The sequence below is a fragment of the Vitis vinifera genome, chromosome 13 (genome assembly GCF_030704535.1).
Source record: "Vitis vinifera cultivar Pinot Noir 40024 chromosome 13, ASM3070453v1".
In the NCBI taxonomy this organism is placed as follows: Eukaryota; Viridiplantae; Streptophyta; class Magnoliopsida; order Vitales; family Vitaceae; genus Vitis; species Vitis vinifera.
Genome location: NC_081817.1, coordinates 3431855 through 3447169, shown reverse-complemented (window position 1 = coordinate 3447169; position 15315 = coordinate 3431855). Strand labels below are relative to the sequence as shown.

Genomic DNA, 15315 nt, shown 5'->3' with positions numbered 1-15315 from the left:
TTCTGCTGATTGAAAAATACTTTGATCATAGGTTCATATCCTTGTCAATCATTCACTATCACTGAATGCTCGTCTCCAATGGATATCAGGCTGATGTAGGAATCTTTTATTTTATGCAAGAATTCAGCCACCCCATTATTTGTTATTTGCAAAGATGTGTTCCAAAGTAGACCTAACTCTAGCAGAAAACCATATACAGATTAATCAGTTTGTCATACCTCACTTCTTGGATATACCTGAAAGAAAACATCACCTGTAACAAGGTAATAAGATTTTATACAACACTGCAACCATGGCATCCCAAACTGCCTTGGGGTGCGTGCCCCAAGCTGCCTCAGGATGTATGCCCCCACTTCCTGGATATACCTGAAAGAAATCCCACTCCTATGCAAAGTGCACCTTTCTTTCTTTCATCTTCATCTCTTTCACCGGCAAGTGAAAAGCAATGATTTGAGATTTCAGATGAAATGGGACAGAAATAAGTGGCCTGTCCTTATGTTCTTGTATGTATCTTTCAGGGACAGACCAAGAGTCATTCTTCTACAGCCCCTGGACTCTAAATCAGCAAGAATCTTTCTCAAAACTGTCTTCCTGCATATCTCCATTTTCAACCTTTTTATCCATTTCAACCTACTGGATACCCTTTCTGACACTCAGGAATAGATATAAATGTTGATGAGCAGATTCCTTCCATTTGAATTGTAGTTCAATAGAATTTGTTTCTTCCTCTTCTCCAAAGAGAGCCTTTAAAAGCAACTGGTTTTTGCTTCTTGCTTGATTACCACGTTGCTATGAGAATTATCATTAAAAAAAAAATACAAAACAAAACTTGTTTGTGTAGTAATTTTATTTTATTTTATTTTATTTTTTTGTGGGGGGAGGACCAAATGCGTATGGAAACTTGACAAGAGGGGTACAACCAGGATTTGTCTTGATTTTATCATGAACCGGAAGGTTAGCATTTAAGCATTCATCCAATAGAATTGAGGCAAAATTTTTGGTTAATCAATCCTTCATGGAGTACAAGTTGCTATCTTACTGAAAACATCATCTTCAATGAACTTCCAACACCATAGGCATTATTTAACCAACTTGTAGCCTTGTCTCCCAATGGCTTTGTGACACTAGAGGGGATCACTGGCTTGTTGATGAGACTGCTAGGGATTGTATAAAAAATTGGGATTAAATGGTTAAGGGTGTTGGTTAGAGCTACCCCTGTTTTGCAGCCCTCAAGGGCGTTGCTATGAGCTCTCCCTGTTATGTAGTTCATTATCACCATGCGGACCCAGAAAGAAAAATGCAGGAAAGTAAAACTGTATCATATAAGTTTCAAGTATAATAATGGTTCAATTTCCTAGTGTGATAATAATAATGATGATGATGATAATGATGATGATGATGATGGTTCAACTTGCTAAATTATTCTCCTTTCCTGATACCTCATTCTCAGTTACTGCTTTTTAGTCTGATATGTACAGCTTTTATATCCATTCTCTTGAAAAGGTCAGGGAATCAGAACTTTCATTTGGGTGTAAAGGGCAAGAAATACTTTTGGCGATGTGATGTGAGATTTCCTAGGTGCTTGAAGAGAGCAGAGTATCAATCACATTTGGGGGTCAGTCATGGATACTAGCTTCCTGTGTAAGCGCACTGATTATTTTGCTGGGTCACTTCCTGCATCTAGTACAGACCTATTGAATTTTGTTTCTGTTCTTAGTTAAACGACCCCACGCCCCAGAAAAAGAGGGTTGATTGGCGAAAATAATGATTGAAATGAGTGTGATACACGAGTAGTCAAGTGGTCAATAAGTGTTGATTTAACTGGGCTAATGCTGACAGTGTGATTTTGCAACTGTATTGTGGAGAATTAAAATTTATCCATGCCTCTCAGAATCTTGTAATTTAATTTGAAGCTTCATGATTATGGGCTGTTTATCAATTTCTTATATGAATTCTCATGATTGTATCCCACATTACATCACGTGGAATAGGCTCATTTGTAAGAAGTTATATTTTGGCATTGGTTTGGACTGTTGAGTCATTGACAGCTTGATCTTCGGGGAATGTCAGAATCTTACCTCACAGAAACAGTAGAACTAGTCACACCATAATTGAGTGGGTTATCATCAAAATAGGAGAATATGCTTTAGGTTTGATATCTAAGGCAGTCTCCGTTATGGTCTGGCTCTTGCTGTTTGAAAAGAAATCAGAGAAACACACCACTCTGTTTATTTCTACTGCTCTTTTGTTAGTTTCTCTTGAATACTTGGTCTTCTATAGTATATCTGATTATTGTAGCTCTTTGTTAGAACCTCTATGGTATATTTTACTTAGTCACATGTTTCCCCTGATAGAACAGCAGGGAAAAGAAAAAGAAGAAAAACTGCATTTACTGTAGATATGGTTACTCATGCAGGACACTTGGATACTGATATTCACGAACCCTGTTTTGCAAATCATGCATACCTCTAAACAAGATGAGACCAACATGACCTCCACACCAAACTAGATGCCGACTTTGCTAAAATGGTATAATTTTCCCCACACGACTGATATATGCTTTAAGGTCAGGTTTTCAGAAGACGAGGATGTTTATTTAGAAGCAGAAACTAGAATAAGGCTAGTACAAAACTTCTCCATCATGGAGCCGAAAGGAGATGTCATATTACACAAGTGCTTGCCTTCTAAGGAAGCTATTCTCAATCCCAGCTTGGAAAACATCAGTTTTTGGGATAGGTAGTGTTGTCCGACCATGGGTAATAGGCAGAGAACTCTTGGTCAATTCCTTCAAAGAGTCTCTCTAATGGGGTTGCGTCGGAGTCGCAGAAAAAGTTCTGGTTTTCCCATCCATACAAAGGAGGTGGCTGTTCATTCATTAGGCTGTCAAAGGCCTGATTTGCAGTTGCATTCCCTGCATGGGATAGTAGCAGAGCCTGTTGGTTGAGATAATCTTGCATATTCAGAGTGTCGGTTTGTGAAGAAAATTGCAGGCCAGTGTTAAGGTTATTAGTTGCTCCATAATGTTCACCAGTAACAGTATCAGGAGCAAAAGTAGCCATGTGGTTCCCTAGAATTTCTATCTCCTCTTGTAGGTTGGCAACCTGCAAGGTAAGGTAAAAGGAGTATGAGTTTCATCTTTTGGAACTCATATGCAAATGTAAATTTTAGTGCAATCTATTTAAGAGGTGGACATAAGAGGGAAGTGACCTGTTGTTGGAGTGCAAAGATATGAGCGACACAACCATAGACAGGATCCCGCATCCGAGCGAGTGCTTCATAAGAGATTGTGATAGCAGCTTCGCCTCGGTTATGCAAGGGAAGGTGTAGCAATAGCTTAGAGACATTGCTGGCACCAAACACCTTGTGCACTGCCGCAAAATGGGATGCAGCCTGGTCATAACAGAAGTGAGGGGCAAAAACACAGTCACTCGTGCACCTTCTCCTCAAGAACTTGCACGCACCACATGAAGCACCAATCCCTGTCATTATCTTTAAGCTTTTACTGATCTGCCCGGACGGTCTGGTCTGATCTGGTCTGGCTTTGTTTATGAACGAGAGGTCGAGAGTTACTCTTTATAAACCATCACTGAAAAGGGTGTAATGTTCTTTTTGTTGTGGCTCTGGACATTCTCTCTTTAGTTAAAAGTGACTTCTTTTGGGTCTCCTTCGTGGCCTACATTTTCCTTCTCAAATTGGGTAACCTTTCCTAATTCATGCCTTAAAAGGGCTTTATTCATTGAGATTCTTGACAAATGAGACTAGTTGATGGAAGGCCTAATCATCGTTATCATAAGTTGCGAACCTAGAAATGAGAAATAATTGATTGAAGTAGTATTCTAAGTAAAGCATTTTTGTCTAGTAGGCAAGTACACCAGCTCCCTGTGTCTTTTATTTGGCAATTATGAAAAGTTCATCTTGCCTTGGTTGGAATGATGATTAGAAAAAGAGTAACTAAGGGTTATCCATATTGCATGAACTCATTGAGATAAACTGGATTTGGATTTTTAATGGGCTTGCCAATTGAGGTATATATATCGATATATCTATAGAGAGAGAGAACATGACCCATCCCATTCTGGGGATGGTCCTCTCTTCTTTATCCCTGGCCATATCTTTTAGTTAACTGGTTTTTCAAATGAAGAACCCATGAAGAACCAGTGGCAACCATTATATACTTCTCATCAAAATGAAAGAGCAAACAAGAAATACAAGCATGTATTGTTTTATGTGCAGGTGTAAATGGTAGCTTAGGGATTGCATATAGAGAGCACGAGTCACAACGGCGATTTGTCTGGTTGTGTTCATCCTCCATGATTATGCATATTATAATTCAAAAATTGAACCAGGTTTGGCTGTTGGCCACTTCATAAATGGGTTGGTGGCCATGGGCATGGACCCCCTCTTGTCCTCCCAATACAACAAAAGGGCCTCCAACAGCTCCATCCATCCATCTCTAGACCAAGAGAGCGGCTCACCTGAGCTATCAGCAACAGTCGCAAGTGCATAAACTATTGCATTTATGTGCCTCACGGCTCTAGAAATAAAGGGGAGCTTGACAAATGAGTGAGAGAGATTGGGGGACAATGCCATTCTCACTAACATCAATTCCTGCTTTGTGTCTTTTCAGAACTGAAAGGTTTTTTGGTTTGATTGCAATAACAAGCCTTCAAGGGTTGGGAGAAATGTTATGGGGCGGTGGAGGGGAGCCTTTCAACTTTCGAGTTTAACGATGAAAGTGTCTTTCTCTATCATGGATCAATCATCTCTTCCTCCACATGCATTGCTAGGTTTCCTGTAGTTCATGCACTTATCCCCCTCTGTGCATGAGCCTACTGCCGAATTCCCTACAGAGACGCTTATCCATGGCTCATAGGCCCATGACTAGGTTTATCTACAATTTTATGCAGTTACCCTGCTTCTCATCAAAGCCACTGTGTTGTCCATGTCTATCTCCATACTGATTAGCAAGTGGGTCATTTATTCCCAGTGCAGGATTGATTATTCGTGGGCATTGGGAGGGGATCCAATGTTGACAGCACTTTGCAAGGACAATCAGCACACCTTCATGGGCTTCTTCATTTTAATCCCATAATTGTCATTGTTGAGACTGTATGCACAGAGACTCACTTTTTCTAATCATTTTATTTTATTATTGAAATATTGATTATGAATGTACTCATTTTAATACATAAGCAGTGTATTAAGGTGTCCAAGGTTTGATGGTAGATGACATGGTGCATAGCATTAGGCATGTACGGGAGTTCGCGATTATCGATTTCTTTCAAACTAAGGTAAAAGAAAGTAGACAATTTTTTTTGGTTGCTTGCAATGCATTGATTGTTATATTATGTAGTGTCATTTCACTTGGTCATACAAGTAGTTGAGCTTATAACTTAATGCATTGACATTTGTTGTGTTGCACAAAGATTGTTGATTACATAACCCTAGTAAATGATTATTCTTAATTCATGGATTCAGGGGTTCCTAGTATTGTACACTTCGATTTGTTCGTGTATGTGATCCTAAGATCTACAATTGAAATATAATTGGATGTATAATATATTGTGTTTGTTCGATGTTTTCATCCAAAGAAAATTATTTATGAAATATTTTTTATTAAACTATATACATTGTCATGGAGGACCTGCTTATAAGTTATTGAACAAGTTTATGGTTTATTCATGTCAATTAAACCATAAAGATTAATTAGAATTTCGATGTTTTGATAAGGAGTTAAATAGTATAATACTACTAAATCCTTTAAACTTTATTCATGGAAAATGTTTTGCAATGAAAAATGAGCTTAGACCAAAGTCATTTGGAAATGTAGAATCAAGGATGAGGGTTTTGCTATAGGGGCATTTTTGGTATTTCATGCATGCCAATATTTCCATGCATGAATGTAGAATTTATTTGGATTATTTTTTTTTCCTTGTCATTTGTGGAGGATGTTGAATTTTGTAGGCATGAGAGAATTATTTTAAAGTTAGGCAAAGCTTAAGCCAATTAATGATTTATGAGGTTTTACAACTTATAATTTATGAATATTTAATAAATTATTCTCACTTATAAATAAATTAAATATTCAAATATTTTACTATGTAAATATTTTTAAAATTCTTCTAAAATACATTTTTGAATGATAGTATAATTTCCAAAGTGTATAAATATTGAGAAAGACATTCAAGGCTATTTTGTAAGAAAGTTTTTACAAAGATTATGAACTAATCTTGTATATTTTTGCTAATATTTGGAATAAGATAATTTTACATCCAAATTTGCTTTTGAAAATCCAAAGGAACAAAAGGATTGCTTTTTATGTTTATAGAAAACATTCAAAAATTAAAAAAAGTCAAGAGCATGTTTGGGAGGATTTTTTACAATAGTTTTCAAATAAACACTTGTTTGATATTTTTTAGAATAAAAGTATGTTTGAGAACTTGAAATGTTTTCAATATATTTTTTATATTTTAAAATATTTTTTAAAAATAACTTTAATATGTAATATTTTATTTTCTTCATATTTGTACCTTTTTTTTTTCTAAATAGCCTCAAAAACATAATTAAAAACAATTATAATATAATTCAAAAAACATTTTGTTTTAAGAATGAGTTCTCAAAAAAAAATTAATGAAAATTTTATTGAACTTGTTTTTAAGTCTAAAAACTAAAGGTCTAGTTGGGAATTGTTTAGAACAACTTTTTATTCTTCAAAACAAAAAACAAAAAAAAATATATTTAGCCACTAAAAACTATTTTTTGTTTTGTATTCTTAAGAATAGAAAATATGGTGTTTTCATATAACATCTTTTAGTTATTTTAAATTATTTTTATTTGTTTTTTGAGGAGTGTTTTAAGAAATAATTATACAAATATGTAAAATGATTAAAAATAAAACACTAGATATAAAAATTATTTTTAAAATATATTTAAAAATATTAAAAATATTTTAAGTTTTCAAGCAAATTTTTGTTATACAAAAATCAAATAACAATTTTCAAAAACTGTTCTTAAAAACTATTTTTCATAATTATTTTTTAAAATAGTTACCAAATATGCTGCAAATTTTCCTAACATAATGTTTGGTTTCAAGAAAGTATCAAAGAAAGAAAATAAATATAAAAGAAATTATTTTCTCATATTTGATTGCACTATAAAACATATGAAAGAAAATCAAATATAATTAAAATTAATTATAAACTTAATCTTTATATAGAAAAATCAAAATAAATTAAACGAGAAGTAGCATTAAAAATAATTTATTAAATTTAAATCTATTTTTTTATTTTCCTTATTACCATCCTAGTTTAGGGTTGCATTTCAACGATACTAGACCGGTCAGGTGTGAGACTAAAACTATTTTGGCAGCATTCTTCTCACACAAGTAACAATGTTTCAAAATGAAGAATCAAAGTACAAATGGTATGTTCTTACACTAAACCATCACCTCCATTTTCATGATGAGTTCAAAAGTTTTCATACATCAAAATGGTCAAAAAAAACATTTCCCCAGGGCTTTGTGTTTTCCCATTTGCCTCTACCACTAGAACTGACAAAGACCCTTGAAAATATGTCTTAAAACATCCCTTTCAGGATTAATGGTACCACGTGAATCTTAATGTCATCCATATATTTTTTTATGAGGAGACAAGTCCTAGCTTTCATCTGAATAATTCTCTATGAAAAACAAGAGATTCGACAAGGGGGTCGCTCAAGATCGGATTACGCTGGGCCCCTGTTATGGATTCAGACAATAAAATCAAGATGAAGAATTCCTCAAATATCACTGGCAGTTCGTTATCCTTATCCAGAGTTTTTCTAATTTAGCATGTAGCCCTTTTTCTCAAACACAAATGAATGGAATCATATCATTTTCCTAACCTTGTGTGGTAAGAAAATGATATAGTTTTTGGTGGTGAGGAGGTGGCTTTAAATACTAACCGCAAGGGCCAATGAGAATTCAGTCCCAAGGAGTCTCTGCCTGCCACGTGCCTATAAGCCCAATCCTGATTGTGTGGCCGTTGGGAATTCAAAAGCCAGTCCTCAGAATTGATCTGCTCCAACTGCTATAAGAGTCCTCACTCCTCTCTTCTCCCCTCAAAACATCTCTGCATTGCCTTTCAGTTGCTTCCCATCGCAGCACTTATGGCTACTGCCGTCTCAACCGTTGGGGCTGTCAATAGAGCACTGGTACTGTGCCTTTCCCGCCCTTTTTAGGCCTTGGTCATCTCTGTTGATTTTTGAAAATGATTACTGCATTTGTTATTGTTATCGAGTGTTTTTTGTGGTTTGATTGCTTGTTTGTTGTTAAGTCTCATTTTTCACTTTTGTGTCTGATCAAATTGGCAGAAAAATGATGTGTGCACACGAACACACACATGGATCTTTGTGACTCCATGGGGATCATCATTTGGGTTTGAAGTTTTTCAGATGATGATTCATGGGGTTTTCCATTTCTGATTAAGAAGAGCTTGACTTATGTCGTCTACTTTGAAGCATTATGAGATTTATTTGATGCAGCTGAGCTTGAATGGCGCCTCTGGTGCTGGAGCTTCAGTTCCAAGCTCAGCCTTCCTGGGCAGCAGCTTGAAGAAAGTGAACTCTAGATTCACCCACTCCAAGGTTTCATCAGGAAGTTTCAAGGTTGTTGCAGAAGTGGACGACGACATGCAGACCGAAAAAGACAAGTGGAAAGGCCTTGCTTTCGATACTTCTGATGACCAGCAAGACATCGTCAGAGGTAAGGGTATGGTTGATTCGCTCTTCCAAGCTCCCATGGACGCAGGAACCCACTATGCTGTCATGAGCTCTTACGAGTATATCAGTACTGGACTTCGCCAGTAAGAACCAAAAGAGAAACTGAAATTCTGGATTGGGTAGTGTTTATGCTTGTAATCCTTTCACGTTATGAAGGAGTTTGCTCTGATCATGAGCTGGTGATGATGCTTTTAGGTACAACTTGGACAACAACATGGATGGTTTCTATATTGCTCCTGCATTCATGGACAAGCTTGTTGTTCACATCACCAAGAACTTCATGACCTTGCCTAACATCAAGGTATCTCATACTGTTTTTCCTCAGTCAGATTCATATATTTTTTTTTATGAATCAAAACAAACTTGAATAATTCCTGTGATTTTGTTGAAGGTTCCCCTCATCCTTGGTATTTGGGGAGGCAAAGGTCAGGGGAAGTCTTTCCAGTGTGAGCTTGTCTTTTCCAAGATGGGAATCAAGTGAGTTCATGATTTCAGAATTCAAAGGTCTCTTATAGGAGGATATGTATATGTTTTGACTTGATAATGAAATTTCAGCCCCATCATGATGAGCGCTGGAGAATTGGAGAGTGGGAATGCAGGCGAGCCTGCCAAGCTGATCAGGCAAAGGTACCGTGAAGCAGCTGATATAATTAGGAAGGGAAAAATGTGCTGCCTCTTCATCAACGATCTCGATGCAGGAGCAGGTCGGCTAGGTGGAACTACCCAATACACTGTCAACAACCAAATGGTTAATGCCACCCTCATGAACATTGCTGATAACCCAACAAACGTCCAGCTACCTGGTATGTACAACAAGGAGGAGAATCCTCGTGTCCCAGTCATAGTCACCGGTAACGACTTCTCAACATTATATGCTCCTCTCATCCGTGATGGTCGTATGGAGAAATTCTACTGGGCACCTACTCGGGAAGATAGGATTGGCGTTTGCACAGGAATTTTCCGGACTGACAACGTCCCTGTAGAGGACATTGTCAAGCTTGTTGATACCTTCCCTGGTCAATCTATTGGTAAGTTTATCACTAGCAACATTCATTGCTCAGTATTTTCCAAGTTTTTGGAAGTTTCCACATCTAAGATGCAATACTTCTGATTTCATTCTCACTCTCTGGTGCATTTACAGATTTCTTTGGTGCACTAAGGGCAAGAGTTTATGATGATATGGTGCGGGACTGGATAGCAGGAATTGGGGTTGACACAGTGGGGAAGAGGCTTGTGAATTCAAAGGAAGGACCCCCAAGTTTTGAGCAGCCCAAGATGACCCTTGAGAAGCTCCTTGAGTATGGCAGCATGCTTGTCCAAGAACAGGAGAATGTGAAGAGAGTCCAATTGGCAGACAAGTACTTGAATGAGGCTGCTCTTGGAGATGCTAATGAGGATGCTATTAAGAGTGGATCTTTCTTTACTTAGATCCCTTGATCCTAGAGGCTTTCATGGGAGGTTTGCACTTTGCCCGTATTCCAAAGAACTTGTGACTGAATTACGATTATGCAAAAATTATCCTAAGCTTCTCCAGCATTGATGGATGCAGGCCTAGCAGCCCAACATATAGATGTTCCTAGTCTGAAGGTTGACCCGTTTCATCTGCCAAGAACTTTGATCTGATTACTAGAACCGACGACTTGGAGCAGCCTATATATAGTCTAGGTCTCTTCTAGATATTGAGTGAAAGGATGTGAGAAAATCAGTAACCCTTCCACATTAACTGTGTTTCCATGGATTAGTATCCTCCTGTAATTTTGTGTGATAATATATATACAGTGAGTTCGATTCCACAAGAGGTCTGTGTTCCATCTGTGATTCCCCATGAGGCAGGAAACCTCCTCTGTTCTATGATAATAGGATCCAAAAAATCATTGCTCTTAAAATATAAGATTTGGCATAAGGGGCTGGACCTCTATTAAAATTGGAGACTAAAATCTCAATGTTAACTTCAGAATTTCTCAGTGGAATCCAAGGAAACAACATGACTCTCAGTTGGGCATGCTCGGTTTGTAAATTGTTGCAACCACCAAGAGCAAATGGCCCAGAAGAATTGAAGTGGGCTGAGACTACCATTGATAGAAATGTGTTTTGAGCATGAGGTTCCAGCCCATAAGAACTACTTGGTGGATCTCTTTGATTAGCTCAACAAGCTATCACCTGTGGGTCGCCAGCAATTTTTTTTGTTGATGTTTGAATATCATTAAGTTAATTTGGTCTAGATGAGTGATGAATTTAATGCCCTAAATTACCATAGTTTTAGTCTTGAAATTTATGCATATTGTGCACACCTTTAGTTAGAAGGTTCTTATAATTTAATAATTATCAATCTCTTATCTCTCAAATCATACCCAATTTGAAACAAATAACCAAATCTGGTCCACATGGTTGAAAATCATTGTCTAGGTAGCATGATTCTATATAACCACGTTAAAACTTTGGGATAATTGTGTTTTGGATCTAATTGGACCCAAAAATTAAGTTTTGATCCATATAAGTTCACTATGTAAGCCCAAGACCTAGAGGAAGTATGAAAATTGAGAAATAGAATATGAAGTTTTCATTTTTCTAAAAATGACCATGACTATGAAAAAAAAAGTAGAAAAACATTAATTTAAAGTTTATTTCTTTTGCAAACCTCAATAAAATATAATTTAGTGATTTAAAAAAAAATACACCTTTTTCCAAAAAAAATAAAAATAAATTATTATTATTTAAAAATCAAACATCTTGAAAAATATGTATTTTTAAAATTGTGTATATAAAAAATAACTGAAAATATGTCAAATTTTTTTTTAAATGATATCTTTTTATAATATATTTTTTAAAAATTAAAAACAATAAATTTTTAGAATAATTATTTTAAAAAAATTAAAATAAAGAAGTTTCTCAAACATTATGGTAGAAAATAGTTTTGAAGATTATATTGGTCTTTTCATATCTTATATCCTTCCTATCAGTTATGCAATTTTTATGGGTCAAATCTTAATTTTTGGACCTAATTGGGTCCAAAAGACAATTACCCCAACTCAAGAGAAAAATATCAGCAGTAGGTGCTGAAAAGAACTTGATTCTTCACAAATGTTATGTACACATTGTTCTTTAATAACCTTGGTCCAAGCCATCCTCTTTCTTTATAACGAAGACCAAAGCCCCATTTTCACCGAGTTCACATTTTCAAGCATAAAAGTACTCAAAAGGGGCACCTAACCTGGGGACCTTCTCTTAAATATTCCTTCTCGTGCCCATTAAATTACACTTCTTTTTTGTTTTTGATGCTACATCTTAGTGTTTCTTTTTATCTTTGTGGAGAGGGTAGAAAGGTTGTCGCCTACAAGGATACAATCACTTCAACAAAAGAATGAGATATGTTCTCTCAGTGGAAGCTTTAATATAAATAATATTAATTTAAAAGCACAAAAATAAAACTTTCAACACAATGATAGAAAAGATTTTAATATGTTTGATTAATCATACATATATTCATAAATGATAAAAAATCTTTTTACTATACCATAAAGAATATTACAGATAATAAAACCAGATACAATAATTATTGGGTATCCAAAATATCCCCATATTTCCTCGTTTTTTATATTCATATCCTAAACCCTGAGTTTTCTCGTTACACCAAATATCGTTCTTCGTCATATATATATCCATCTCATATAGTTCTTTATGAGTCAATCTTCATCTTATAAAACCTAATAACTTTCCTTATTCAACAAAAAAATCTAATGTTACAATTATATATCAATTTAAAATGGTGGAGTATTCTCTCATCATCACTTCAATGTCGGGTTGTGACAAAAAATGAAACTGATTTTGAATTGGAACATGAGAAATGTTGTATTTACATAATTAATTTGAGGACTAAGTTTAGAGGAAAGGCATGTCAATTTACTTTCGATGGTGATATAAGAATCTACGACTCCTTGTGACATTAAAATAATGAAAAACAAATACTATGAACCCTATTCTTTGAAAAGAGTTATATTCCCATTGCACCATGAAGTTAGGACCGGAAGGAACTCAAGGCATTGCTTTCAATGACTTGGAAGTCAGTAAGGGCTGCTTTACTTTTCATTTTTTCAATAAGATTCGACCTCAGCCCTTGAAACAATAATGGTATAGGATTGGCTTGACAAGATTGTTGGTGGTAATAGTAAATCACTCACTTTGAATGGATTAATTCTAAATAGGGTAGATAATTAGACGTGTTTTTTTTCTTTCTTTTGAAAAACTCTCATTTCTAATAGGTTGAATTTAGAGGGATTTAAGATTCTTTTTTAAAACCCGAGAGTTTGAATATTGTCTTACCTCATATATTAAGTAAGGGTCGGGATGGAGTAACTCGTCCAACCCGTTCATTGCATTTGAAAATATCCCTCCCAAATCTTGTAAAGATAAGATCATATGCCAAGAAAAATTGTATCCAACTTGGCTTATTAGGCAAGGTACCATAGCTCATCTCTAGTGTAGACCATTGACTGTCACCCTCATCCTAACCTTTGAAACACAATAACAAACATAGGAATAGGAGACACGGTAACAACATTATAAAAATAAACCAAAAAAACCAAATACTCTACCCATGAAAAAAGGAGGAAAGAATAGCAAAGAAACCTTACAACATCGTATGACTTCAAACTATATATAGAAAACAGTTTGACAACACCATGAGCTGTGAAAGTAGCCAGTGGAGTAAATTATTTAACTTCTTCCATCACATCATGACTCTTCAAGAAAAGGGAAGATGAACTGCAAGTTGCCCAGAAAAAAGGACCCATCAGTTTTGCCTAACTCCATTACCACTTACAAGTCCAATTTGAGTTTGAATTGGCTGCTGTATTCCTAGCTTGTGTCCCAAAAAAAATTCTTAATGGATGATGGTGCTTCAGCTGAAAATGACCATTTGTCAAAGTCAGTGGGACCATCTTGGCTACCTCATGGTTTATGGCACCATAAATCTTGACCCTGTGACAATGGGGAGAGGTTGACGGTGGGGTTTTCTGGAATTTTTCCCTACCCTAATTATCACTTTTCATCCTCATCCCATTAGGGACGGATTTTGAGACCTTAGCCCACGGATTTTTTTGCACAATTTGTTGAATGATTATTGAAGAAAACGGATAAACTATATAAAATAGCCACTATGAATTTATAGTATCTTTTCTGAGTCAATAAATCTTAGAAGTAATAGTATGTAGACTACCACGAGTTGACCCTTATATCACAGATATTTTGAAGCCGGATTTCAAGATGAAGGCTATGTATTTGTTTTTAATTTATTTATAAGTGATATTGGGATTGAGAAAATGTGTTGAAAAAATTAATGCTCGTAAAGTTGGATCAGATTGGTAGAATAGCTCATCAAGAAGCTAAAATTCTTCGTGAATAATTGAAGTTGTTTTTTTTATTGAATTTCCCTATAATTTACAATTTTTTGGATTAAAAAATTGATGATCTTTCAAGACATGACAAAGGGCTTTTATAGCTTGTTTGTACCTTTTTTTTTTTTTTTTTTCCCATTTTTCAACCTTATCTTACACTATAATAAAGATAGTTGATGTCTTTTCTTCAAGGTTAGGTGGGAAAGGTAATTGGTTCTAGTGGTAAACTTTTGTGAAAGACCTTACTCACATGTAAGACGATTAAATTTGCAATGTTTGGGAAGGATTAAGTATTTTAGTATAATTGGATTATTGATACTATCCTTTTACACGAAATGACCTTGAGATTGGGTGGCTTAAATGTAATGCTTTGGGATAACATGGTTTCTGTCATTTTCAGATTAAATTATTGATTCGTTATTCTTTTCATTTGATAACAAAAAATCAATTGATTGAACTCAATACCTTTTTTCAAAAATTAAATAAAAAAAAAAGTTACAAGGTCTCAATCCTAGGTTTTTCTTCCAAAATTTTAGTTAGTTATAAGGTGGGAAAGGAAAGTTCATCCACCCAACCCATTTTTTTACACATCATCCTTCCTACTTATTTGTATTGGTTCCTTTTGTCCAACTCCTTTCTAGTGTGGGGGGCACCCTTCTACCCTTCTACAAAGACCCTTTGTAAGGATGACAATATGATAAGGTATTTTTGGATACCCATTTAACCTCTAATGAAAAGGATTTGAAATAAAAATAAATAAGTTCAAGACAAATTTATGAAGTTTTTAAAAACCTAGGATGTGTTTAAGGTGGATTCAAGTATGATTTTGTTCCGTCCCGTCCCACCTCGATTGTATATAATTTTAAATAAAAAATTATTTTAATTGATTTTTTTTTTCATTTTTCAACTTTTTAAACACAAATAAACCATTACTTTTCATAAAAATAAATTATAAATATTTAAAATATTTTTTATTTATAAATTATCTTTATTTCTAATAAAATTTAAGATTTAAAAATAAAAAATATTTAAAAAAATTTAAACAAGACAGATATGAGAATTTCTTATACCCACTCATTCTCGTTTATTTATTTATTTATTTCGGGGTGATGGAAATACATATAAACGAGATTAGGATGATGGTTACTCATCCTGAACCATTTTA

General features: G+C 35.0%; 2 protein-coding genes across 3 annotated transcripts; one reads left to right on the top strand and one right to left on the bottom strand.

Moving 5' to 3' along the window:
• Nucleotides 1-2720: 2720 nt before the first annotated feature.
• On the bottom strand, nucleotides 2721-4590 carry LOC100241046 (LOB domain-containing protein 33). Its single transcript, XM_059741477.1, has 3 exons — nucleotides 4476-4590; nucleotides 3208-3368; nucleotides 2721-3101 (listed from the first exon to the last, which is right to left on the bottom strand). The coding sequence occupies exons 1-3, from the start codon at nucleotides 4588-4590 to the stop codon at nucleotides 2721-2723; spliced, it is 657 nt and encodes a 218-aa protein (XP_059597460.1).
• A 3467-nt stretch (nucleotides 4591-8057) lies between these two features.
• LOC100266698 (ribulose bisphosphate carboxylase/oxygenase activase, chloroplastic) lies at nucleotides 8058-10553 on the top strand. 2 transcript variants are annotated; one of them, XM_010660236.3, is made up of 7 exons: nucleotides 8058-8190; nucleotides 8521-8840; nucleotides 8953-9058; nucleotides 9149-9234; nucleotides 9313-9785; nucleotides 9899-10215; nucleotides 10307-10553. In XM_010660236.3, the coding sequence occupies exons 1-6, from the start codon at nucleotides 8146-8148 to the stop codon at nucleotides 10183-10185; spliced, it is 1317 nt and encodes a 438-aa protein (XP_010658538.1). In that variant the 5' UTR covers nucleotides 8058-8145; the 3' UTR covers nucleotides 10186-10215; nucleotides 10307-10553. The 2 variants fall into 2 exon arrangements, with proteins under 2 accessions (XP_010658538.1, XP_002282979.1); XM_002282943.5 differs by having other exon boundaries at nucleotides 9899-10553.
• Nucleotides 10554-15315: the final 4762 nt, after the last annotated feature.